The 23,099-nt window shown below is 62.8% G+C and overlaps 1 protein-coding gene across 1 annotated transcript; it reads left to right on the top strand.

The window, feature by feature from the left end:
- The first annotated feature begins 1,946 nt into the window (after positions 1-1,946).
- Positions 1,947-20,845, top strand: GLRX3 (glutaredoxin 3). Its single transcript, XM_055119494.1, has 11 exons — positions 1,947-2,085; positions 6,402-6,510; positions 12,124-12,198; positions 12,542-12,743; positions 17,536-17,708; positions 17,786-17,847; positions 18,368-18,425; positions 19,002-19,054; positions 19,731-19,770; positions 19,841-19,933; positions 20,651-20,845. The coding sequence occupies exons 1-11, from the start codon at positions 2,000-2,002 to the stop codon at positions 20,702-20,704; spliced, it is 1,005 nt and encodes a 334-aa protein (XP_054975469.1). The 5' UTR covers positions 1,947-1,999; the 3' UTR covers positions 20,705-20,845.
- Positions 20,846-23,099: the final 2,254 nt, after the last annotated feature.

Genomic DNA, 23,099 nt, shown 5'->3' with positions numbered 1-23,099 from the left:
CATCCCATTGCTCATCGATTTGCTTGAGCGGGCACCAGTAACATCTCCATTCATTCCTATCACATGCTAGCGTAGCCCAATGGTGTCTGCTCGCTCCAGGAACACGAAGAGCATCAAACAGTTCATTCAGAGTCTTGACAAGAAGTCTGACTATCTCATAGGTGGGAGGTCAGGTGTTCTTTTGACATCCCGCGGAATCCAGTTGGTAACAGCTCTAGTCAGCGGTCATCTCCAAATCACATTATGTGCCTGGCCCAGCTGATTTTCAACAACTTTTAAAATTTACTTTTGGTTCTTGCACTGGCTGGCTACTTTGAGCTTATTCCTAGAGGGACTTATGGGCCCCTGCGGGGTGCCTGGTATGAAAACTGGGTCAGCTGCATGCAAGGTGACTTACCTGCTGTACTAGTTTTTCAACCCCCTCTAAAACAGGGCAGAGAAGTAGTGCAGAACAGAAGGACTTGCCTTGCATGCAGATGATCCCAGTAAGACCCCAAGCACTGCATATTGTGGTAGGCAGGTAGGTTAGGGAAGGGCCCCCATGGCAATGAAATTCCTGAAAAGAAATCAAACCAGCTAGCCCCAAGGCTGTCAGGACTCACCTCGTGGATATAGGAACCAAGGCCTGATCAGACCTTTACCTGGAGCTAGCCCGGACCCCTCCTACACACCCCCCACCAAGAGAAACTCCAGCAGCAACAAAGGCCAAGAAAAGAGTTTCAAAGAAGACCATCAATTACTCCCAACTTTACCCCCTTGGTAACCGCCCTAGCAACTGGCTCTTATCTAGGGAGAAGGCCCCACATGGGGCAGCTTGGTAAATCCTGTCCAAGCCCACCTGAACAAAGGAATCTCGTGCACGGGCTGCTGGAGCCCAGCACATGTCCGATCATATTGCCTGCATCCCCCTCTTGAGGTGTACTGGGGCTCTTTGCTGCATTCTCTCTCTCTCTCTCTCTCTCTCACTCTCACTCGCTCTCTCTCTTTGCTTTGTAGGTCACACCAAGCAATGCTCAGGAGTTACTCCTGATGGTGCTGGGGTGGTGTTGCATAACATGGTGGGGATTAACTCCTGTGTGAGGCAGAACATGTAGATGTCAGGTTGGCTTGACGCCCACCTAGTGGGGCTGGTGAGACTCTGGTTCAAGCTGGGTAGGGGCTCACCGCAGACCTCATTAGCCTTCCCAGCCTGGGGTGGCAAAGAGGTGTCAGGAGAAAGTGACCATCTCTCTCTTCCCCGCCTCACTTAAGTCACAGCCTTCAATAGGACCCCTGAGCACTGTCGGGATCACTTCTTCCGATCATCTCAGGCTGCTCATTCAGGTCCGATGGTCAAAACACGGCCTACCATCCAGAGAAAGTGGTCACGGGCAGTGGTCTGCTCTGCAACATTGATGCAATTAGTAGCAGTCTCTGGGCGGTGGTCTGGTCTGCAACACTGTTGCAACCAGTAGCACTTTCTTGGCGGTAGTCGGCTCTGCAACACTTTTGCAGTTAGTAGCAGTCTCTGGGCGGAGGTCTGCTCTGCAACACTGTTGCAATTAGTAGCAGTCTCTGGGCGGTGGGCTTGCTCTGCAACACTGTTGCGGTCAGTAGCAGACTCTGGGCGGTGGTCTGCTCTGCAACACTGTTGCGATCAGCAGCATCTCTGGGTTTATCTGACACTGTTGCGTTCAGTAGCAATCTCTAGGTTTCATTGAAAAATCTTTGCATTTGAAAATCGCGGTCTGCAAATTCTCACCGCGGCCCGGAACAGTTCTCCTGCAACTGAGGGCCCAGCACGTGCCAGGCCCAGGGGCGGAACCCAGGCCCGGCCCCCCGCGGCGTTCCCGGTCCCGGAGCGAGACTGAGCAGAACCTTAGCCCGCCCCCTCACAAGCCCGCCGGAAGTGCCGCGGAGCCCGCCGGCCGGAAGTCCCGCCCCGCGTCACAGTGCGCCGGCGCGGCGCGGGGGGCGGGGCCTGTTCGCGCAGGCGCGCGGGGCCGGCGGCGGCGGCATCATGGCGGCGGGGGCGGCCGAGGCGGCGGCCGTGCTGGAGGCCGGGACCGCGGGGCGCTTCGAGGAGCTGCTGAGCCTCAAGGCGGGGTGAGGAGGGGGGCGGGGAGGGGGGGGCGGGGAGGGGCGGCCCGGCCCCCGCCGCCTGCAGGGGTCTCGGCGCGGGGCCCGCGAGGCTCCAGGGGACGCGGGCCGGGGTCGGGGGTCGGGGCGGGGGTCGGGGCGGGGGTCGGGGCGGGGGTCGGGGTCGGGGTCGGGGTGGGGGTCGGGGTCGGGGCCGGGGCCGGGGTCGGGGTCGGGGCGGCCGTGCGGGACCCCCGGAGCCCGACACGCACGTGTCCCGCCCGCCTCGCTGCGGCTCAGGGCGCGTGGTCGGACCCGCGCCCCAGCTGGGAGTCACGGCCCGGCCCCGCCGCGACCCCCGACCCCCGACCCCCGACCCCGACCCAGATCCAGACCCGCAGGCCGGGGCCTACCCCGACCCCAGCGGGTGCAGCCGCTGCAGCCCTGAGCGGGCGCGGGCCGGAGCCCGGGGATGATGCAACGGCGCGACCTCGGGGGGCGCCTGGGGGTCGCCTGGGGGGACCCTGCCGAGTCCTCCCGCGCTGCTGGCCGCCTCGGACCCTCCCGCCCCGTGCTCAGGGCTCCCCGGGGCTCCGGGGACCGCGCCGCCGCTTCAGCTCCCGCCGTGGATTTTTTTTTCCTTTTTTTAGTGGAAACGGAGGCATTGGCGAGAGTTTGTTTGTCCTTTTGTTTTGGGTCCACACTCAGCAGTGCTCAGAAATCACCCCTGGCGGTGCTCTGGGGACCATAGCGATGGTGGCATCGAGCCCAGCGGTCAGGTGCAAGGCCAGCGCCCTCCCGCTGTACCGGCCCCGCCTGCATCAGAGATGATGAAGGAGCACTGTGCGGTGAGGGGGTGAGGAGCACTGTGCCGTGAGGTGCGAGGCGCCCCTTTGCAGACTGCCGCCTCAGTTTTCAGGTGCTGCAGATTGAGGCTTTCTCTTGTCACCTGATCAGGTGCGAAACCTCAGCAGCGTCTGGGCGGCTCAGGTTCAGCCCGTGAGCGGGGTTGGTCCAGCGCGTGATTGATGGTGTTGAGCGAGTGGCCGTCCTGGCCTGCGGGTGAGGAGCACAGGGGAGGGAGCCCCTGGGGCCGCCACTTAGGCAGGGGCCTCCTGGCCGGTGGGAGCCCTGGCGTGCCCGCAGGGGGGAGTTGTCTGGGCGGGGCGGCTGCTGCCCTGCGGTCTGGAACGCCCGTCATGTGGCAGTGAAGGCGGCAGTGCCGTGCAGGGGCGTCCGCAGCCGCATCATGTTGTGTTGGTCTTCCCCGTGCCCCTCTGGTGGGCGCTGTGGACGGCACGGCCGTGCAGCCTCTAGGGTCACTTTGGTGGTCAGCCAGGAGAGAAGCGCGGCGGGGAGGGTGCTTGCCGGGCCCGCAGCTGGCGGTTCCGCCTGGGCACGGCTGTGGCGCTCAGCCGCCAGGAGCACTGCAGCGCTTGTCCCCTCAAGCAGGCCAAGTCTTTAGTGCTGATGGAACCTAGGTTGCGTGTCTACTTTGTTTCTTTTTGCACGTGTGAGCCCAGCCTGTTCATGACCTGTTGTAACTCACAAATGATGATGTGATACATTTTTGTGTCATTAAACTTTTGGGGAAACTTTTATTTATTTATTTATTTATTTTTTGCTTTTTGGATCACACCCAGCGATGCACAGGGGTCACTCCTGGCTCATGCACTCAGGAATTACTCCTGGCGGTGCTCGGGGGACCATATGGGATGCTGGGATTCGAACCCGGGTCGGCCGCGTGCAAGGCAAACGCCCTACCCGCTGTGCTATCACTCCAGCCCCAAACTTTTATTTTCTTGATATATTGTTACGTGACCATTAAAGCCCCAGGTTGTTGGGCAGTAGTTTTCCCATTTATTTGCCAAGTAAGATCATGAGACAGTGTTCAGACACGTAAGTCTTTGTCTTTCCGATTACATTTTTTAGGACAGAAAGTAAGAGATTTCTGCAAGTTTTCAGTGAATATTCGCCAGCGGGCTGTGAGAGTGCTCAGGAGCACTGTGCGAGTGGGAGGCGACGCCAAGCCAGGAGTGAGCCTGAGCGCGCGAGCCTGCTGGGATATTACAAGCTTAAAAATTGTCTAGATTGTGAGAAGTGATACTGTCTCAGCTTTGAAAAACCGGAGCTAGAACTTCCGTTCCATTGTAAGATGCAGGTTCTGTTGCTGAGGGGACCCTTGACCATGTGGACACGCAGGTTTCTAATCAAGGCCACCGTGTTTCTCAGTGTGACGTGTGCGTGTCCATCTTCCCCCGCCCGTGCCATTGGCGCTGCATGGTGTCCGGGCATGGGAGATGCTCAGTGGCGTTTCTCAGCGTTTAACCCTAACCTGCTTTCTCTGAGTGTGGTTCATCTGTGAATGTTGGTCTATCTCTAAGCATTTCTTTACATTCACACTTAAAGAAAAATGTAGTTATGGGCTGGAGCGATGGCACGGCGGGGGGGGTGGGGGGGTGGCGTTTCTCTTTCACTCGGCCAACCCGGGTTTGATCCCCGGCATCCCATCTGTTCCCCTGAGCACCGCCAGGAGTAATTCCAGAGTGCAGAGCCAGGAGTAATGAACTGTGACCCCAAAAGCCAGCACCCCTGCCCCCCCCCAAAGAAAAGAAAAGTGTAGTTAATTGATTAAAAAGATGCCTTGTGGATTAAACAGACCAACTAGATCATGTCTGGCCTTCCGATTTCTTTTTGATTTGCTTTTATGCCCAAACCCAGCGGTGCTCAGGGCTTACTCCTGGCTCTGCACTCGGGATCACTCCCGGTGGCCTCGGGCGATTATATGGGGTTCCAGGGACCAAATCTGTTGTTTTTCAGAACAGTTTTTAAAATTAGAGCCCCACGATTTACCAGGTTGTTCGTGGTTTCAGTGGCTTCGGGTATTGGGGGTCCCAGCCCCACTGCCAGCCCGACCCCCAGCGGGCACAAGCATGGCTACTCCGTGTGGTTTGTCACAGCAGAAGGCAAAGGGGCCCCCAAATCTTAGGTCAGCGAGGGTCGGTCTGCGGTGATTGATGTGTCTCAGCAGGGCTGTCACTGAGGTCGCTGCGGGTCTGCCTCTCGCTGGCGCAGGGGAAGGGAAGTGCCGGCTATCTCCCCTTGCTCCCCCCCACCCCGCCTGCCTCAGGGCGCTGGGCGCTGTGCCGCCTTGTTCCGACCCACTCGCCAGGCTGCCTCTCGGATGCACAGTCCCACCCTCGGGTGCAGGGTGCTAGAGGGGGCCTGGTGGGACTGTCAGTGCCCGTGGCCCGCCCGGGCTGGGATGGGGCTGAGGGACACGGCTCCCTGCGGCCTTTCTCCATTGTGGACAGATGGGGTCACTCTCCTGTCCCCAGGGCCCGGCAGGGGCCGGCGTGGACGATCAGAAGCCATCTCTCCCTGGGCCCGAGGGCTGCGTGGGGCCTGAGGGTGACTCCGTGGCTCCTGGTGTCCCTGGCGTTCCTGGCAGTGCCCTTTCTCGGTGCTCTCAGGTGCCCTGCCCAGCTTTCCTGGCCGCAGCAGATCCAGATGCCCCCAGGACTGAGTCAGCAGTGCTCCGCCCCAGAACCTTTCGGGGTTCCAGCTGGGTGTGGGGGAGGCTTGTGTGCTCCTTTCCCGAGGCCACGTGGTCACGCCTGGCGGACTTGGGGGACTGGACCCAGGTAGCCGCGTTTAAGGCAAATGCCCACCCCCCCCTCAGCCTCCTGGATCAGAGGCTTATGGACCCCTGCTCTGCCCAGCTGTGCTGTGGGTCACTGCGGCAACACTTCCCCCCGCACCCACTCTCCCTCTCCAGAGCCAGGCAGGGAGACCACCGGGGCTGAGGGAGTGACTGACCCAGAACACGTCCTTGGGGTCAAGGCCTAACTCCGGAAATGGGATTGACCTAAAAATTCATCTGGGGCATTTTTTCTTTTTTTCTTTTTTTTTTTATTGATGTTTGATGCTCGGATTACTGCTGGCTCTGCTCTCAGGAATCAGTCCTGGCAGTGCTCGGGGGACTGTCTGGGTGTTGGGGGTGAACCTGGGTCAGCTGTGCCCAGTGCAGACACCCTGCCACGCTGCCTGCCAGGCTGTCACTCTGCTCCCCACTCTGGGACGTCCTTAGGACTTGCAAGCCTCTTACCTGTTTGTTAAATACAGCAAGAATCTAGTAGCACAAACACTACTAGAGTTTTGAAGGGTTTTCTCCTGAAAGGGGGTGCACGCCTCGGGCTCAGGGATCGCACCTGGCGGTGCTCGGGGGCCTGCGGGATCCCCCATTTGGCGCCATTTGGCCCCGAGTGGTTTGGCAACAGGAGTCAGACTGAGTCTGACCAGCCCTGGCCCCGCACTCACTAACTCTGTGTCTCTGTCCCCAGGTCCCTCCTGGTGGTCCACTTCTGGGCGCCATGGGCCCCGCAGTGCGCCCAGATGAACGCCGTGATGGCCGAGCTGGCCAAGGAGCACGCCCAGGTGTCCTTCGTGAAGGTACTGCCCTTTCCTGGGTGGGCGGCTGTGTGAGGGCTGTGTCGTCCCAGGCACTGCCCCTCACTGTCCCCTCACGCCCTGGCTCAGGAAGAGCTCGGGGCCTTCCCCTGCCCAGGACGCCTGGCTCCGGCGCGGGTGAGGCGGGAAGGGTGGTCGCCGGGGCCCCCCTGCAGCCTGGCCTCCCTCCCTGCCGGGTCCCTGGGGCGGGGACCAGGAAGGCGGCCGTGACGCTTCCCTGGAGGTGGGCTTGGGGCGGGCCAGACTGTGCTGGTGAGAGGGGCCGGGGAGACGGGCAGAATCGGAATCCTCGGGGTCGAGGAGGAACAGGCGGCCTGTGAAACCTTAGTCTTGTTGTCTTCAAGATTCTGTGTTCTGGGGCTGGAGCGATAGCACACCGGGTAGGGCGCTTGCCTTGCACGCGGCCGACCCGGGTTTGATTCCCAGCATCCCATAGGGTCCCCTGAGCACCGCCAGGAGTAATTCCTGAATGTAGAGCCAGGAGTGACCCCTGTGCATCGCTGGGTGTGACCCGAAAAAAGCAAATAAATAAATAAATAAATTCTGTTTTCTTTTGTTAAAAACCTTTTTTTTTTTTTTTTTTTTTGTTTCTGGGTCATACCTGGTGGTGCTCAGGGCCTGTTCCTGGCTCTGCACTCAGGGATCACTCCTGGGGGCTGGGGGCCATGCGGGGGGCCGCGTGCAGCCTCCCCCCTCCCGCCGTGCCATTGCACCACCTCCAAACTGCAGTTTGTGGAGTTGGAGGATGTTGGCGGGGAAGCCCGTGTGTGAGCTTAGAAGTGCTCTCTCTGCTGACGAGCTGGGCCGCCGCTTCTCACAGGCTGCTTCCTGCTGGGCCCGGCGGTGCTGTCTGTCTGCAGAGCCGAGTGCTGGCTAGCGGCGCCCTCTCCCTCCCTGGCCCCGGGCTGCCCGTCCGGCGAGGCGCTGCTTTATCAATTTTGTATGAGTCCTCCCAGGATTCTTCATGCAGTGAGAGAAGTGTGAATATCATAGTTAGCTTTTTAAAATTTCAGGACTGATTTAAAATTCCAATGAAATGTGTAATGTAACCTTCGAACGTGACCCTAAAATGTCCAGTATAAATAATAGAAGGGGACATTAAAGCTGCATGTCCGGTCAGCGACAACAGATAACGACTACAAGCAAATGAATGATTCAGCGTTTCAGTCCTGAGGTTGGTCAGGAGATTGGTGGTTGTCGTGGCCTGCCTCGCGCGTGCGCTGCCTTTCAGCTGCCACCTCCAGGCCGTATTCAGGTGATCTGGGATCACCTCTCCCCCTGGCACCAACCCTGGCGCCGAGTGTTGGGGCCCGCCCCCTGCCCGCGGTCACAGTGGCACGATCTGCCTTCCCGTGGCTCACCGGCTCCTGTGCAGGCGTGTGGGTCTGTCGAAAGGGGACCCTGGCCAGGCAGCAGCGAGCAGATGGGCGTGGACCCCCGAGGGGTTGGGTGGCCTCTCCCACATTCCGTTCGTTGGCGTCTGCTTCGTTGTTCAAGAGCATTTTTGAGGGCCAGAGCGAGTGGGAGAAAGGAGCCGACCTCGGTTCCACCCGGCACCCCAGGGAGTCAGCCCTGAGCCCCGCTGGGTGCCCACCCTCTCCTGGCAAACAGGGCTTTGGAAACTTCATTGGGTTTTTAGTCTTCTGGGGAAGGCGTGGGCTCCAGCGCCGTGCTGGGCAGTGCCACCAGGCAGACAGGCCCCGTGTGCGCGTGCCAGCTCCCAGGGCCGTACCCGGGGCTGGACTGTTGTCCCGGGCTCCCGCGGGCAGGCCCCTCCTGGCTCTGATGGCTTGTGGATCCGTCCTGAACATGGTCTTCTTGATCGTTGATGGCAGAGTTGCCACTGAAAGCGACCATGGCTGCCCCTTGCTTTGTGGAAGGTGGGGGGGTCCCCGAGCGTGCTAGAGCCTCGGGGTGGAGCGTCCTTCAGCCTTGGCCACTGAAGCTCGCAGCCCTGTTTCCCGTGCCAGGCACGTGGGCCGCCTGCCTGCCGGATTCTGTGAGGGCGCCTGAGGCCTTCTCGGGAGTGACCAGACGCCTGAGGCCTTCTGAAGGAGTGACCAGATGCCTGAGGCCTTAGCAGGAGTGACCAGACGCCTGAGGCCTTCTGTAGGAGTGACGGGGCCCTGAGGCCTTCCGTAGGAGTGACCAGATGCCTGAGGCCTTGCACAGGAGTGACCAGACGCCTGAGGCCTTCCTCGGGAGTGACTAGACACCTGAGGCCTTGCACAGGAGTGACCAGACGCCTGAGGCCTTCCTCGGGAGTGACCAGACGCCTGAGGCCTTGCGCGGGAGTGACCAGATGCCTGAAGCCTTCCTCAGGAGTGACCAGACGCCTGAGGCCTTCCTCGGGAGTGACCAGACGCTTGAGGCCTTGCGCGGGAGTGACCAGATGCCTGAAGCCTTCCTCAGGAGTGACCAGACGCCTGAGGCCTTCCTCAGCAGTGACCAGACGCCTGAGGCCTTCCTCAGGAGTGACCAGACGCCTGAGGCCTTGCGCGGGAGTGACGGGGCCTCGTGGCTGTGGTGTCGTCGTGAGGCGTCTGGTGACTGTCACAGCTAAAGGCTGGTTCCGTGGCAGACCCGTGCCGTGCGCATCTTTCCCGAGTCCCTCCGTGGCCTTTGCCTCGTTCCCGGCCTCAGCTGAGCCATGGGCCAGGCGCAGCCTCTGTCACCTCCTTGTGGCCTGGGGCTGGTCTCGCCGCCCTCCTTCACGGCAGCCCCCCCCCCCCCACCTCAGGCTCCTGCCCCTCCTTTCTGTCTGATGCGCCCGCTCTGTGGCCTCAGCTTTCTCGGACACGGGGGCTTCAGGCCCGAGGCCAGGCAGACGCCAGCCCCACGTGAACAGCCTCGGTCTCTTAGAGGCAGGAATCCGTGGGCCCGTCTTAGCCACAGTCCCGGGCCCCGTTCCTGAGGGTCTGTCGCAGGGGCCCCGCGGGGGCCCAGGGAAGAAGCCCCGGCCGGGCACTGCAGGAGACCCCCGCTGTCCTTGCCAGAGCAGAGGTAGGGGCGCGGGCGAGTCTGGGAAGGGTGCCGTGCCTGCTCTCTGGGGGCTGGGCCAGCCAGGGTATGCTCAGGAATCACTCCGCTGGTGCCAGGGACTCAGGTGAGCGCCTGACCTCTGAACCTTGCCCCCAGCCCGAGTTTGGGGCCCTTCGGCTGTGTGGTCCGTTCCCATCTGGAATGTGGGGTCGAGTGGAGGCGGGGAGTGGGGGCCTCTGCACAGTCAGGGGCCGACATTCCTACGCGGGCGGGTCCCTGCCCCGGCTCCGAGCCCGTCTCTCTCCACGGGGAGCCCGCAGGTAACTGGCTTCCGAGGGCTCTGAAAGTTATTTAAGTTTGCTTTGGAGTTCGTATTGGTAACGTGACTGTGGAAAGTGTCAGGTTTTCTCTGACTGTCACGCACGGGGCGGACAGAGCCCTCTTGGCCAGGCTTTGCAGAACGTCACCGAGTGTCGTGTCGGGTCGCCCTGGGTCTGTCCCGGTTAGCCCGTCCTCGGCTCTGCGCTCCCTGCCCCCCCCAGGGCCACGTGTCGGGATGCCCTTCCCTGCGCGGGGCCGGGGGCCGGCCTGACCGTCGTCTCCTGGAGCTCCCGGAAGGGGCTGGAGCTGTGCAGGCTGGTGTGGCGGGGCAGAGCCCTGGGACGCTGGGCGCGGGGCAGCGGGGCGGGCATCTCCCGGAGTGCCGCCCAAATGGGGAGCAGCTCTGCAGCTGAGGCTGGGTCTGTGGGGGGAGCTGGGGCCACGTTGCCACGGCACTGGCCGTTGGGACTCGCTCTCCTGTGGACGCTGGGCCCAGGGCGCAGGAGCCGTGGGTGTGGACGGAGCTGCCTGGTGCTGCTCAGTGGCCGCCAGTGTCCGGACCGTGGCCAGGCCACTGTGGCTCTGCAGTTTCCGAGTCGATCCATTTTTCATGTTTATCCACTTCCTGCCTGTATTCCCGATCATGTGAGCGCTGCCCAGCTGTTCTGTGACTGTCCTGACCCCCTGTGCTTCCTGTCGCCCTCAGGGGTGCGGGTCCAAGCACTGTGGTGATCCCGGCTCCTGCAGACGCTGCCCTCAGCCCTCGGCCGGAGGGGCTGCAGGTGCGGGGCAGAGGCACGTCCTGCTGGAAGCTTCCATGCCACACAGCCCAGTTCCCACTTGGGTCCGTTTCTCACACCCGGTGGTGCTCAGGATTCGGGTGGACGCCGTCGGTCTGTTGTCCACTGCCAGGCCTTCCTAGGGGTGAGGTGAAGGAGGGGAGCTGAGTGGCCTTTGCTCCCGGCAGCGTGGCCAGCGGGCTGCGGGTCCCTCCCTCTCCCATTGGCCGATGCTGATTTAAAGACTGACCAGTTTTCACATACATACGTTGAAAGAAGGAAATAACGAAGCTGTGCATCCAGAAAGGGTTTCTGATGGGAGTTGAGGCCGTAAACGCAGCGGCCAGTGTCCGTGGGAGCCGCAGCCAGAAACACGGGCCGGGCTCCAGGGCGGGCAGCCACAGGATGAAGTGGGGTTGCAGGCCCAGTGGAAATCTTTCACTCCTGGAAAAATGCTCTCTCTATACTTAAAATCTTGCAACAATATAATTTATCGATAAGTTTTATTTCCTAGAGGTATAATGTGAATGCAGTTTTATTGGTTTTAAAAACTTTATATTAAATTGCCAGTCCTGTGAGGGAAAGACATCCTGTCTTTCTGCCTGGCTATTTATAACCCTGCGCTGACTGCCCCGGCTCAGCATTCAGATCGGGCATCAGATGGGTTTGAAGTCCTGGTGTCAGCGGTGGCGCTGTCGCAGCCCTGCCAGGACCGCGGCCACCCTGCTCAGATCACACTGCCCAGGCCTGGTCACTGCCCGATGGCCCGGGTGTATGCAGGTCACTGCCCGATGGCCCGGGTGTATGCAGGTCACTGCCCGGTGGCCCAGGTGCTGGTCACTGCCCGATGGCCCGGGTGTATGCAGGTCACTGCCCGGTGGCCCAGTTGCTGGTCACTGCCCGATGGCCCGGGTGTATGCAGGTCACTGCCCGGTGGCCCAGGTGCTGGTCACTGCCCGGTGGCCCAGGCCTGGTCACTGCCCAGCGTCTGCTCAGTGGCCAGCAGCCTTGCAGGAGTTAAAAGTAAAATTCATCAGCCATCAATCGCTTATTGGAGAAATTCTCCTTTTGCTTCATAATTTGCAGAGGCTGAGCTGTCAGTCATGATATACTGCCTCTCGGAATTAGTCAATAGAGCAAACAGCGCGGATTGCTGTGGGCAGGAAATAAGCAGTGTGATCATGACATAACTGGGGTCAGTGATTTATGGATTTCAATATAGTAGTAGCTGCATAGGATTGAAAATTTACTAGGTCACTAGTGCACCAAAATTTTTATTCACAGCCTCCAGGCATTTTTTGAAATGTGCAACAAAATAAAAACCTCTGAACCTGTTTTGACACCGCAGACTGGTGAGGACGTGGGGGCCCAGCGAGCCTCATTTAAATGTAAATGTGTCGGAGACTCTTAAAAAGAAGCTAGCCGGGAAGAAAGGCTCCAGGAAGCGGATCCACACACTCACTTCCTGGAAAAGACCCTTTTCTGATCTGGTTTTAATTGTTTTCTCTTCAAGCTGGAGGCTGAAGCTGTACCTGAAGTCTCTGAGAAATACGGGATTAGCTCTGTCCCCACCTTCCTGTTCTTTAAGGTAAGGCGGGGCCCCGGCCGCGGCTGTGGGGGCCACAGATGGCCGTGTGCTGTGGCCCGTGGGCTGGGAGGCGGCCTTGTCTGTCCTGGCGCTGCTGAGCGGGCTGGGGGGCCCAGCTCTGCTCTCAGGGACCGGCCACGCCTGCCTCAGTGGCCCCGGGCGTCCGCGTGTCCCGTGGGGTCCGGCCAGACGCTGGCTGCTCTGCTCCGAGGCAGTGTCGGGGAGGGGGGAGCCACTGCAGGCCGTGGGGAGAGACGGTTCACTGGGGAGTGGGCCGTGCCGGCTCCTGGCCCGCGAGCTGCCGAGGCCCCCCCCCCCCGTCTCAGCCTCTCTTTCCCTCCAGAATTCGCAGAAAATCGACCAGCTGGATGGTGCCCACGCCCCGGAGTTGGCGAAAAAGGTGGAGCGGCACGCGGCCAGCGGCTCCTTCCCGCCGGGCAGTGAGCAGCGCCCCCAGGAGGACCTGAGCCTGCGCCTGAAGAAGCTGACGCACGCGGCCCCCTGCATGCTGTTCATGAAGGGGACACCCCAGGAGCCCCGCTGCGGTGAGCACCCAGCGAGGAGCCCCCGGGGTGCTGGAGTCGGTGGAGATGAGGCCGCCGTGGCGCGGACCAGTCTGGAGGGCGGCTGCTCGGGGCCCGAGGCTGACCTGTCCCCTCCCCACGCGCTGGGCCGTGCCCTGTCAGTCCTCTCCCCCCTGTCGCTTCCCTTTGTGGCCGCCGGCCGAGTTCCCACACTGAGCCTGGCGTCTGTCCCCGAGTGACCCTGGTCTGCAGTGGCCGGTCTCCCGTGGCTGGTGCTCGGGGCTGCGTGCTCGCGCCCTGACCGCTGCCTGTCCAGTGGGAGCTGCCGTCGAGCTGGACTCTTAACGTTCCTTCCCGGGCACTTAGCAATGGGCGTACGATCCCGAGAAGTCGCGTCTGGAGTGGATTCTGTCCTAGATAGAGAAATGGCTCCTTGGTCATCGTCGGCGGCTCTTCCGAAGGTTTCCTTGCCGACCCCCCCTCAGGTGCCGCTGGCCCCGTGTGGAGCGGCTCTGAACCTTATCGGGCAGCGGAAGTGGGCAGCGGGCAGCAGGCGGCCAGGCTGGGCGGCTGCAGTGTTGCTTCTACCGGGCTCATTTATTCCCCACAGACACAAGAATCATCTCTGGTACTCAGTGACGCAATGGGCCTCTGTGGGTTCACTCCCACCCCCCTCCCTCCCCTTCATCCATTCGACTCCCTCTTCCTCTCTGTCCTGTCCCTGTTTTTCCCCCTGGTTATCAGCCCAAAGTTGGCAATGCCCAGGACTTACTCCGGCTCTATCTCTGCACGCGGGAATCGGGACCCGGCCCATATGGCCCACATGTGGTGCCAGGGATCAAACCTAGGTCGGCCTCGTGCAAGGCAAGCGCCCGCCCAGGTCCTGTCCTGTTCTCCTGAGCTTGGCTGAGCACTGCTCGGCCTCGCCCGGGCAGACAGTGGCCCGACCAGGGACAACAGTCGCTGCCCTGGGTCCCAGCGGCAGTTTCTCTGACGCCTGTTTGGTTGATGGGCGGATGCAGTGGGCAGTGGGGAGTGAGATCGAGCCCTGCAGGCAGGTGGGGTCAGTCCTGGGCCTCAGTCCCTGGGTGGAGGGGACACTTGGGTTCAGGCCCGTCAGAATCACGCTTAGGAAGTTCCCGCGCCCGCCCCGTTTCCTGGATATTCTCTGCTGCCTCGGCGTGTAGAAGGTCGCGCACGTGAGCGTGAGAAGGAGGCTCCAGGCGTCTAGCTCTCTAAGGACTTGGTAGGACAGAATGAAGAAACGAAAGAGTAAACTTCGGAAATAGGATTCAATAGAGCTTCATTCATACACGCACTTGTTCTCATAACCACATTTATGCTCAGCCAAGCTCAGGAGAACAGGACAGGACCTGGGCGGGCGCTTGCCTTGCACGAGGCCGACCTAGGTTTGATCCCTGGCACCACATGTGGGCCATATGGGCCGGGTCCCGATTCCCGCGTGCAGAGATAGAGCCGGAGTAAGTCCTGGGCATTGCCAACTTTGGGCTGATAACCAGGGGGAAAAACAGGGACAGGACAGAGAGGAAGAGGGAGTCGAATGGATGAAGGGGAGGGAGGGGGGTGGGAGTGAACCCACAGAGGCCCATTGCGTCACTGAGTACCAGAGATGATTCTTGTGTCTGTGGGGAATAAATGAGCCCGGTAGAAGCAACACTGCAGCCGCCCAGCCTGGCCGCCTGCTGCCCGCTGCCCACTTCCGCTGCCCGATAAGGTTCAGAGCCGCTCCACACGGGGCCAGCGGCACCTGAGGGGGGGTCGGCAAGGAAACCTTCGGAAGAGCCGCCGACGATGACCAAGGAGCCACATTTGATCTTTCTTGTTCTCATAACCACATTTAAAAACAAATTTATTTTCAGATACGGTCAGCCCAGAACCACTGTTCCTCACCCTGAGTTTCAGCGTCCCGTCCCTATTGCCCCCTGCCCAGTGCCCCGCCACCTCCCGCCGCAAGTCTGCTTCTCTGAGAGGCCCTTTCACAGGCCTTTCTGGCTGTGGTTCACGGTCCTGTAGCCAATAGGGTTTCGGAGACACTTCACCCCCTCTCGGCGCCTCTTCCTTCTCCCAGTCGGATGCTTCCCTGCCCCATAGACTTGGCTCCTCCCTGTCCTGTCCCCCACCCCCTCAGGTGGCCTGTGTCCTGCTGAAGGCCAGATCTGTGTACTGTTTCCCTGCTCTCTGGGTTTCCGTTATTCCCGGGTTATGTTTCTTCATACCCCACCTAGGAGAGTCACCATTCTGTGTCAGTCTCTCCCTCTGACTAACTTCACCCAGCAGGAGACTCTCCAGGCCCCTCCATGGAGCAGCAGATGGCATGACCTTATCTTTTCTCATAGCCAAGTAATATTCCACTGTGTACACGTGCCACAGTCTCTTTACCCAGTCATCTGTCTTGGACACTGGGTTGTTTCTGGGTTTGGGCTGTCGTCTGCAGTGCTCCAGGACACTTCGTTTTGGGGCGCTTGGGGGATATTCTGAGGGTTGCTGCGCCTGGTATCCCTAGACTTCTTAGGAGCATCGTACTGTTTCCAGACGGGCTGGGCCAGTCGGCGCCCCCAGCAGCAGTGGGTAAGGGTCCTTCCCCCGCGCCCGCGCTGGCCCCGGCCCGTGTCATAGCTGAGCGTCACCTCTGGCGGGAGGGCTCCTCTGGACCCCACGCAGTGCGGCCTCCCGTGCTCTCAGGACCCACGTCCTTCCCCTGTGTCTCCTCTCCTGTGTCTGACGTCACGTGCAGTGACGTGGTCTCAGGCTCTCTGGCGCCTGCCTGCCCTCCTCCCCCGCCTGCTCAGGTGGGGCACAGGCGGAGCCCCCGGAGAGAGCCCGGGACTCTGAGGGGGGCGGTCAGGTCAGCGCTGCAGGCGTGAGTGGGGTCGCCTGGGCTGTGCTGGGCGGCCTGTCAGCCAGTAGCTGGCGGGTGTTCCAGTTCCTCTCCAGGAGGAGCCGATACGGGGTCTGGACGAGGCCCCAAGGTGCAGGTGTGGGGGTCTTGGACCCATGGGCTGACACTGGCGGGACGCAGGGAGAGTCAGGGGGACACAGGGAGACTCAGGGGGACGCAGGTAGGCGCGGGGGAATGCAGGGAGATGCAGGGGGTACTGGTGCTTTGGGTCTCGTGAGGGGGGAGATGATTGTCTTCTCAGCAGAGCCTTGGCCCCGGGTCGCTGCCTGGGAGTGGCCGTACGGCCCGGCTGCTGGTGGCACTGGGCACTGTTGGAGCCGCCCTTCCTGCAGCCTCACGACAAACCTGCAGTGGGAGGGGGTGGGTGAGAGCAGGGGCCGCGTGGGAGCTGGGCTCGGGCTCGGGGCCCGAGAGGGGCTCTGGGGTGGTGGTGTGGTCCGGGGGTCTCTGTCCTCACCTGGCTGCGGGGGTGGGTACCGTGGCAGAGAACTTGGCTTCCTTCTGAGTATTTTTATTGCACGGTGGGTGCAGAAAATCGTTCCCGAGCTAAGTGTGTATGGATAGTTTGTTACTGGAATAAAGCCTGCTCGCTACTTCATCCTTAAGCATAACATTTCCAGGGCTACTTTAACCCTTAAAAATGAAACACCACCAATCAATCTTTCTGGTCTGCATGTAATTGCCCAAAGCTAAAATAAAGCTTTTTTTTTTTAGCCAGTTGCAGTAGAAATGAGTCAATGTGTTGGCAGCAGAGTAACCATCGGCCCTTAGCTGTTTACTAATGAACTCCCAGATGAATGGGGAGGTTTCAGAATCCGTGTTTCACTTCAGGCTGTACATGAACTTAACGCTTGAGTTGAAGGGACGGCAGCCGCGTGCGGCACAGACAAAGCGCGGCTGCCTGGTCCCGTCAGGAGCAGACGTGACCCTGCCCGGCCCTGCACGGGCCTGTGATTGCTGCGCAGTCAGACTCGAGTCCAGTCGTCACACCTGTGTTTGCAGGGACGGGCTGGCGGAGTGAAGTGTCCCAGAGTGTTGGAGGACAGTAGGGGGAATCGGGCTAAGGGAAGGAAAACGTCCCTCTTCAGGCAGGACGAGCAGATTTGTAAGAGTCTGCCCTAGGTTGACTCGGGCGCTGATGTCATAAGCAGAAGGAGGTGTCAGGGAAGAGCCGAGCGGAAGCGTAATGAAGCCACGACACTTGCGGGTGTCACCGAGTGCAGTAAGGAGTCACAGCACACACTCTGGACAATGCTGACAGTCTCTGAAAAAGAAACTCCAGTTCCGAGGGCCCAGAGAGACCAGCGTCGGTCTGTTGGCAGTTCAGGAGAACGGCAGAAAAATCAGGGCTGGGCAGTCTCGGGGCTGGGCAGTCTCGGTCCCGGCCTTTTGGTCAGCGGTGTGGCTCTTTGCCCATTCGAGTCTCACTGAGGGTCTGTCTGGTCCCTGTGGACCCCTGATGGCAGCGGGCAGGGCAGGGTGGTTACTTGGGCTGTGGCTGACCGGAGCGTCCCCCGGGGTGGCCGGTCTGGGCGTGGGCGCCGCCTTATGGTCCAGACAGTTCTGGTCTGGGGGGAACTTGGACCAGTACTTGACTCTCGCTGCCAAGGGGTTAGAGTGGGGCTGTGTCTGAGTGTGGCTGAGCGTGGCTGAGCGTGGCCGAGTATGTCTGAGCGTGTCTGAGTGTGTCTGAGCATGGCCGAGCGTGTCTGAGCGTGTCTGAGCGTGTCTGAGTGTGTCTGAGCGTGGCTGAGCGTGTCTGAGCGTGGCTGTCCAGTGCCCTGTAAGGGACTCGGACTTCTCTCCCCTCGGAGTGTGGGTGTCCGGGAGGCTAGTGGGGGGTGGGGGCGGGGCGCCTGCTGGCCCGCGCCTGAGCCCCCCCCCGCCCCCCAGGCTTCAGCAGGCAGATGGTGGAGATTCTCAACAGGCACAACATCCAGTTCAGCAGCTTCGACATCTTCTCGGACGAGGAAGTGCGGCAGGGCCTGAAGGCCTACTCCAACTGGCCCACCTACCCGCAGCTCTACGTCTCGGGGGAGCTCGTCGGGGGGCTGGACATCATCAAGGTGGGCTCGGGCTGGGCTGGGCGGCCGTGGCTGGCCAGGGGCCCGGCTCCAGGTCACTGATGCCCGTGTCCCCTCAGGAGCTGGAAGCGTCTTCGGAACTTGACACCATCTGCCCCAAAGTGCCCAAGTTGGAGGAGAGGTGAGCCCCCCGCTGGCTCTGCACACCCCCTCCCGCCGGCCCCTCCTCCCTCCCTCCCTCTGTGGCCGGCTCCTCCCCCCACCCCTGGGCTCCAGGCGGGAGTGACCCACGTGGAGGCGGGGCTCTAGAGAGTCAGATGCTGTTTGCTTTCCCATATGGGGGCTTTGGGGACCAGCCCTGTGGGTGCCTCCACACTCCGCCCTGGCCAGTCCTGTGGGCTGGGGACGTCTGAGTGGGGCCTGGCCGGGGGCAGGGGTGGTCGGAGGCTGTCCACTTCCCCTGCTCCGGGTCAGATGGTGGCCGGGCGCTCGGGCGGGGGCTTTGGCCTTCAGCTGCTGCTGCTGGTGGCTGGGCAGGTGGCGTCGGCAGAGGCCCCCGACAGGACAGCGCCCGGCGTTGTGTGGTGCCGAGAGCCGATGGCCCACGCTGCAGCCCGCAGGCCTTCAAAGGGCTCTTGGCCTGCAGCGGCTCAGGGGGACAGTGCAGGGACGCGCTGTGACCCCTGCCGTGCTCTCTCCAGGCTCAAGGTGCTGACGAATAAGGCCGCCGTGATGCTCTTCATGAAGGGGAACAAGCAGGTCAGGAGCCGGGGGTCACGGCGCGTCTCCCCGCCCTCGGCTGTGGCGGACCCCCGAGTGGACAGGCCACAGCTGAGTGGCCACCAGGGGCCTGGCCGCCTGCTGCTTGCCCGTGCTGGAGCGTGCCCTGCCCGCCATGTGCTGGGCCCGAGGCACGCGTGGCAGCGCTGGCAGCTTCTTGGCGTGTTTGGCGTGTTCTCGGTGCGGGGTCGGTGACGTCGTGTCACGACCGCTGTGCTCCCAGTTTGGCCCTCGCAGGCGGAGGTTTTCTTTTCTTTTCTTTTGTTTCTGGGTCACATCTGGCGGAGCTCAGGGTCATCACCCCTGGCAGTGCTCGGACCCTGTGGGGTGCCGGGTGCGAGGCGAGCGCCTCCCGCCGTGCCGTGCCGCGGCCCTCGCGGAGATCCTGCCGGGTAGATTTCAGACAGCCCAGGCGTGTCCCTCGGTGGGGCGCAGACCAGCCTCAGGCCTGAGAGGCTGCGGGGTTTGGGGTCCCGCCACGTGCAGGTGGGGGGGGGGCGAGCCCCTCCTCGCGGCCCCCAGCGCGCCCTCAGCCGCGGTTTCTGTTGGGCTCAGGAGGCGAAATGTGGATTCAGCAGGCAGATCCTGGAGATCCTCAACGGCGCCGGGTGAGCCCCCCGCCCCCCTCACCCCTACCCCAGCCCCCACCGCGCCCGCCTGTCCCGGCCCTGCCCGCGGCCCTGCCCAGCCCAGAGCCGGCCAGACTCTCCTGCCCTGGTCGGCTCCCCGTGCCCCGCGCCTGGCCCCAGCCCCGGGTTCAGGGGGTCGAACCAACACCTCCGTCAGGCCCTCTCAGCCCCAAGGAGGGACGGGCCCCTCCCCCACGGCAGGGGAGGCTTCAGACCCTCCCCGGCTCCAGAGGCCTCTGAGGCTTCCCTGCCTGGCCCCGCCTGTGCCTGGAGCCTCCCTTCTGGCCCGCAGGGTGCTCCGGCCTGGGCCCCGGGGTCTTTGCACTTGCGGGAGGTGGTGCCGTGGATTCGCAGCCCCAGCTGCTCGGAGGCCTGAGCGCCTTTAAACGTGTCCCTTGTCTCTGCGGCTGCTTCCTCCTGCCCTTCCTCCTGTCCCGGCGCTTCTGGCCTTGGGGACCCCGGGGGCAGCCCTGCCGCCCACCCGCTCTGTGTGTGCCCGTCCGCCCCGTCCACTCTGCGGTCCTCGGACAGGCCCGGGTGCTTCTGTGGCACCCCCTGCAGTGCAGTCTGCGGCCAGGGGTGTCCACTCCCGTGGGTCCGGGAAGGCCCGGAGGACTGGCCGCACGTGTCTGACCTGTTTCCCGTCTCCCTCCAGCGTCGACTACGAGACCTTCGACATCCTGGAGGATGAGGAGGTAGGGCCCGTCCCCGCGGGGTCTGCGGTGGGCACGGGGAGGTGGGGGCTCCCGCTGTCTGTCCCCGCAGGTGCGGCAGGGGCTGAAGACCTACTCCAACTGGCCCACGTACCCCCAGCTCTACGTCAAGGGGGAGCTCGTCGGGGGGCTGGACATCGTGAAGGTGAGGCGGGACCCTGCTCACGGCTTCCGGGCGGGCACGCGGCAGGGTCTGTCCCCGAGACTGGCGGGGGCAGTGTGGGTGCTCCCGCCCCGCAGGGGCTCGGGGGTTGCGCCTGTGGGTCACGGCAGACGAGAGGGCACTTCCGGGAGGGACAGAGCACCAGGGCGCTGCCTCTGTGGGAGTCAGGAGAAGAGCTGCTCCCGGCACAGTGCTCAGGGCCGGCACCTGGAGCTACCAGGGGTCGCCAGCCTCGGGAGCCTGCAGCCCTGAAGACAGAAGCCGCACGTCTCCTCGGGGTGCCCCCGCCTAAGCAGCTGCCCCGCCGGGAGAGCATCCCGGGAGCAGCCACATTGGTTTGATCGGCCCGAGCCGTGTGTGGTTCTATCTGAGCGGAGCCCAGCCCGGCTCAGAGCTCACAGGGTGCCGCCCTAGGACAGGCGGGAACGGGCCGGGGGCTGCGCTCTGGGCTCTCCTGGCCAGCGTGGTGCCCGCACAGCCCCTGCCGAGGGCTTGTCCTCGCTGTCAGGCCACCCGGGGGCCGAGTGGCACTTGTGACCCGAGACAAGGCCCCGCCCGGAGGGGGCTCAGGCGTCTCCGTGACGGGGCGTGCGGGGCCTGCAGCCGCGATGCCGAGGGTTTGCGTTCTGGGGCCAGGAGACACGCGTGTTGCGGGCGGCTCCCCGGCCCACGCCCTCACGGCGGCCTGTCCCTCCGCAGGAGCTGAAGGAGAACGGAGAGCTGCTGCCCGTGCTGAAGGGGGACGGCGCGTGAGGCCCCGGGGCCCGGCACAGGCCCGGCACGGGAGAGGGAAGCGCCGCTCGCCGCCCGCTCCGCCCGCCCCGGGCTGCTGCCCGCCCGTCTCGCCTCCCCCCACCCCCGCTCTAGGACGCAATAAACACCTGAGCTCGCTGAGTCCTGTCCCTGTCTGCGCCCCCACGGTGGGCCTCCGTCAGGGAGCTGGAGCCCGCTGGCCGCGGTTCATCCAGGACCCTGTCTGTCTGTCTGTCTGTCTGTCTGTCTGTCTGTCTGTCTGTCTGTCTGTCTGGGGCCACACCTGGCGGGGCGCAGGGCTCACTGCCTGTGGGCTGGGGGACCTGTAGGGGCTGCCAGTGGAACCCAGGTCAGTGCCTGCCCACGGCACCTCCCTCGGGCCCCGCAGCACACACCGTCCAGCCAGACCCACCCCGGGGCTCCTGCCCCTGCGCCATCGCGTCGGGGTCCCCTCACGCCCCCTCCCTGCTGCCCGCTCTGCTCGGGCCGCCAGGACTGAGACCGCCGCTCGCCGCACCCTGTGCCCCGACTCCGGGCTCCTGGACCCAGGTGCCAGAGGGGTGCTTCTGCGTCTCCCCCTGGGCGCGATGCCGCCGGCTGCGTGCACGGCCCCGGCCGCCCGGCGTCCCCGTCCTCGTGACCCAGTGGGACCCACTGCAGCGTGTCCGGGGACACCGGGTCGTGTCAGTGTCCTGTGTCCGTGCCTGGGGTGGAAGCCGGAGGGGATGCTGGCTCTTTCCGAGACCACGTTCCTAACCTCGGGAGAACAGTCCGTGCTGCCCCAGATCATTTCGGGCTGCTTCTGGGGTGTCCGTATCGTTTCCCAGGAGGGCGGGACCCTTGCCGGCCACCGGCAGTGACGAGGGCCCCACCCACGCTGTGGCCCGTCGGGCCGGGCGGTGGTGCTGCCCGCTGTTTGGGTTGGCATTCCCGAAGGGCGAGACGTCTAGGACACGGGCCGGATGCTGCTGAAGCTCACGTGCAGCGGGAAGACCCGCGGGTCACGTCGGTGCTGAGTGAAGAGAACCAAGACCCAGAGACGGGCTCGCGCCTCGCCAGCCTCCAGCATGGAGCAGAGGCCGCGGCACGAGGCCGGGGACCCTGGCAGGCGGGTCGGGTGCACACGAAGGTCTGTGGGCCTGAGGCGCCTGGACCAGCCGGACCCTGCCCGGCGCCCACCGACAGGGCAGGTGGGGGCACCTCGGGACCCCGCCGGGAGGGGCGAGAGGCCGCCAGCAGAGGTGCCCAGGGAGGTGCCCTGCCCTGCACCGCCTCCGGTGACGCGTGAGCGGCGCCACACCTCCGGGGTCGGGCCTGCCTCAGCTCTGCGGTTGTGCCCACTGCCCACTGGCCGCTGCCCGCGAGGGCGCCCTCTCCCTCGGCACGCGGCAGTGCAGCCCAGCACGGCGCTCTTGGCTTCAGGGCGCCCCCTGGAGGCTGAGGAGGGACTCAGCTCGTGCCCAATGCTGCCCCGTCCTCTGCTCTGCCCACACGACCCTGCACAGGAAGTGCTGCCTCCTCCCCGCCCTCACGGCCGAGCAGACGGACGATAGAGGAGCGCCTGGAACCGGCCTCATGTCACCAGTGACGTCACTGTGTGTCACCTGTGGTTTCATGGGTCGCCCGTACATGGTCCCTTACCATCTCGTGTCCTGTGATCCCATGTACACGTATCGCATTAATCATGTGTATCACTTGTGATCTCACGCACATGTCACCTGTGGCATGTACACGTGTCAGTGTGATCCCATATGTCACCTGTGGTCTCATGTACATGTGTAATCTGATCATGCATGTGATCTCATACATGTGTCACTGGTGATGTGCATGTGTCATCTGTGTTGTACATGTGGGTCACCTGTTTCTACAGAAACTCACCTGTGGTCTCATGTACATATGTGTCCCTATACATGTGTCGTGTCACCTGTGGTCATGTACATGTGTCCCATACACGTTGCTTGTCTCATGTACACATCACCCGTGGTCTGTACATGTGTGTCACTCGTGTTCCTATACCTGTGTCCCCGTGGTCCCTGAACCTGCCCTCCCAGAAGATGGTTCTGCTTGGTCACTCTCCAAGCCTCGTGCACCCATGTTGGTGGCACACTTCCCGCTCCAGGTGCTCGGGCTGACGTGCTCTCGACTACCCTGGACCCTTCAGGAGTGGGGAGTGGCCGGCCCCCTGGAGCCAGTGTCTGTGCTGGGGCCTCGTCTCCGCCTGCCCTGGGCGTCTCACCCGTCGTGTCGGCCCGAGGCTGGGCAGGATCTAGCTGAGGGCTGGGGGGCCGCGAGCGGCCTCCGTGCAGGAGGGCTCGGGAAGGGAGGGCTGCATGTCCAGCGACCCCCCGGGGACTCCGAGCAGAAGTGCGTTGCAGGTGGGGAGGGTGCAGCCACG

The sequence above is a fragment of the Sorex araneus genome, chromosome 11 (genome assembly GCF_027595985.1).
Source record: "Sorex araneus isolate mSorAra2 chromosome 11, mSorAra2.pri, whole genome shotgun sequence".
Taxonomy (NCBI): domain Eukaryota; kingdom Metazoa; phylum Chordata; class Mammalia; order Eulipotyphla; family Soricidae; genus Sorex; species Sorex araneus.
Note: the sequence above shows the minus strand (reverse complement) of the source record. Positions and strands in the feature narration are given on the sequence as shown.

What these genes read in the sequence shown, in the direction of transcription:
- GLRX3 (XM_055119494.1), top strand. Translation starts at nt 2,000, where the DNA reads ATGGCGGCGGGGGCGGCCGAGGCGGCGGCCGTGCTGGAGGCCGGGACC. An exon ending in CCACCTTCCTGTTCTTTAAG is followed by an intron (nt 12,199 to 12,541) that starts GTAAGGCGGGGC and finishes CTTTCCCTCCAG; the next exon opens with AATTCGCAGAAAATCGACCA. An exon ending in ACCCCAGGAGCCCCGCTGCG is followed by an intron (nt 12,744 to 17,535) that starts GTGAGCACCCAG and finishes CCCGCCCCCCAG; the next exon opens with GCTTCAGCAGGCAGATGGTG.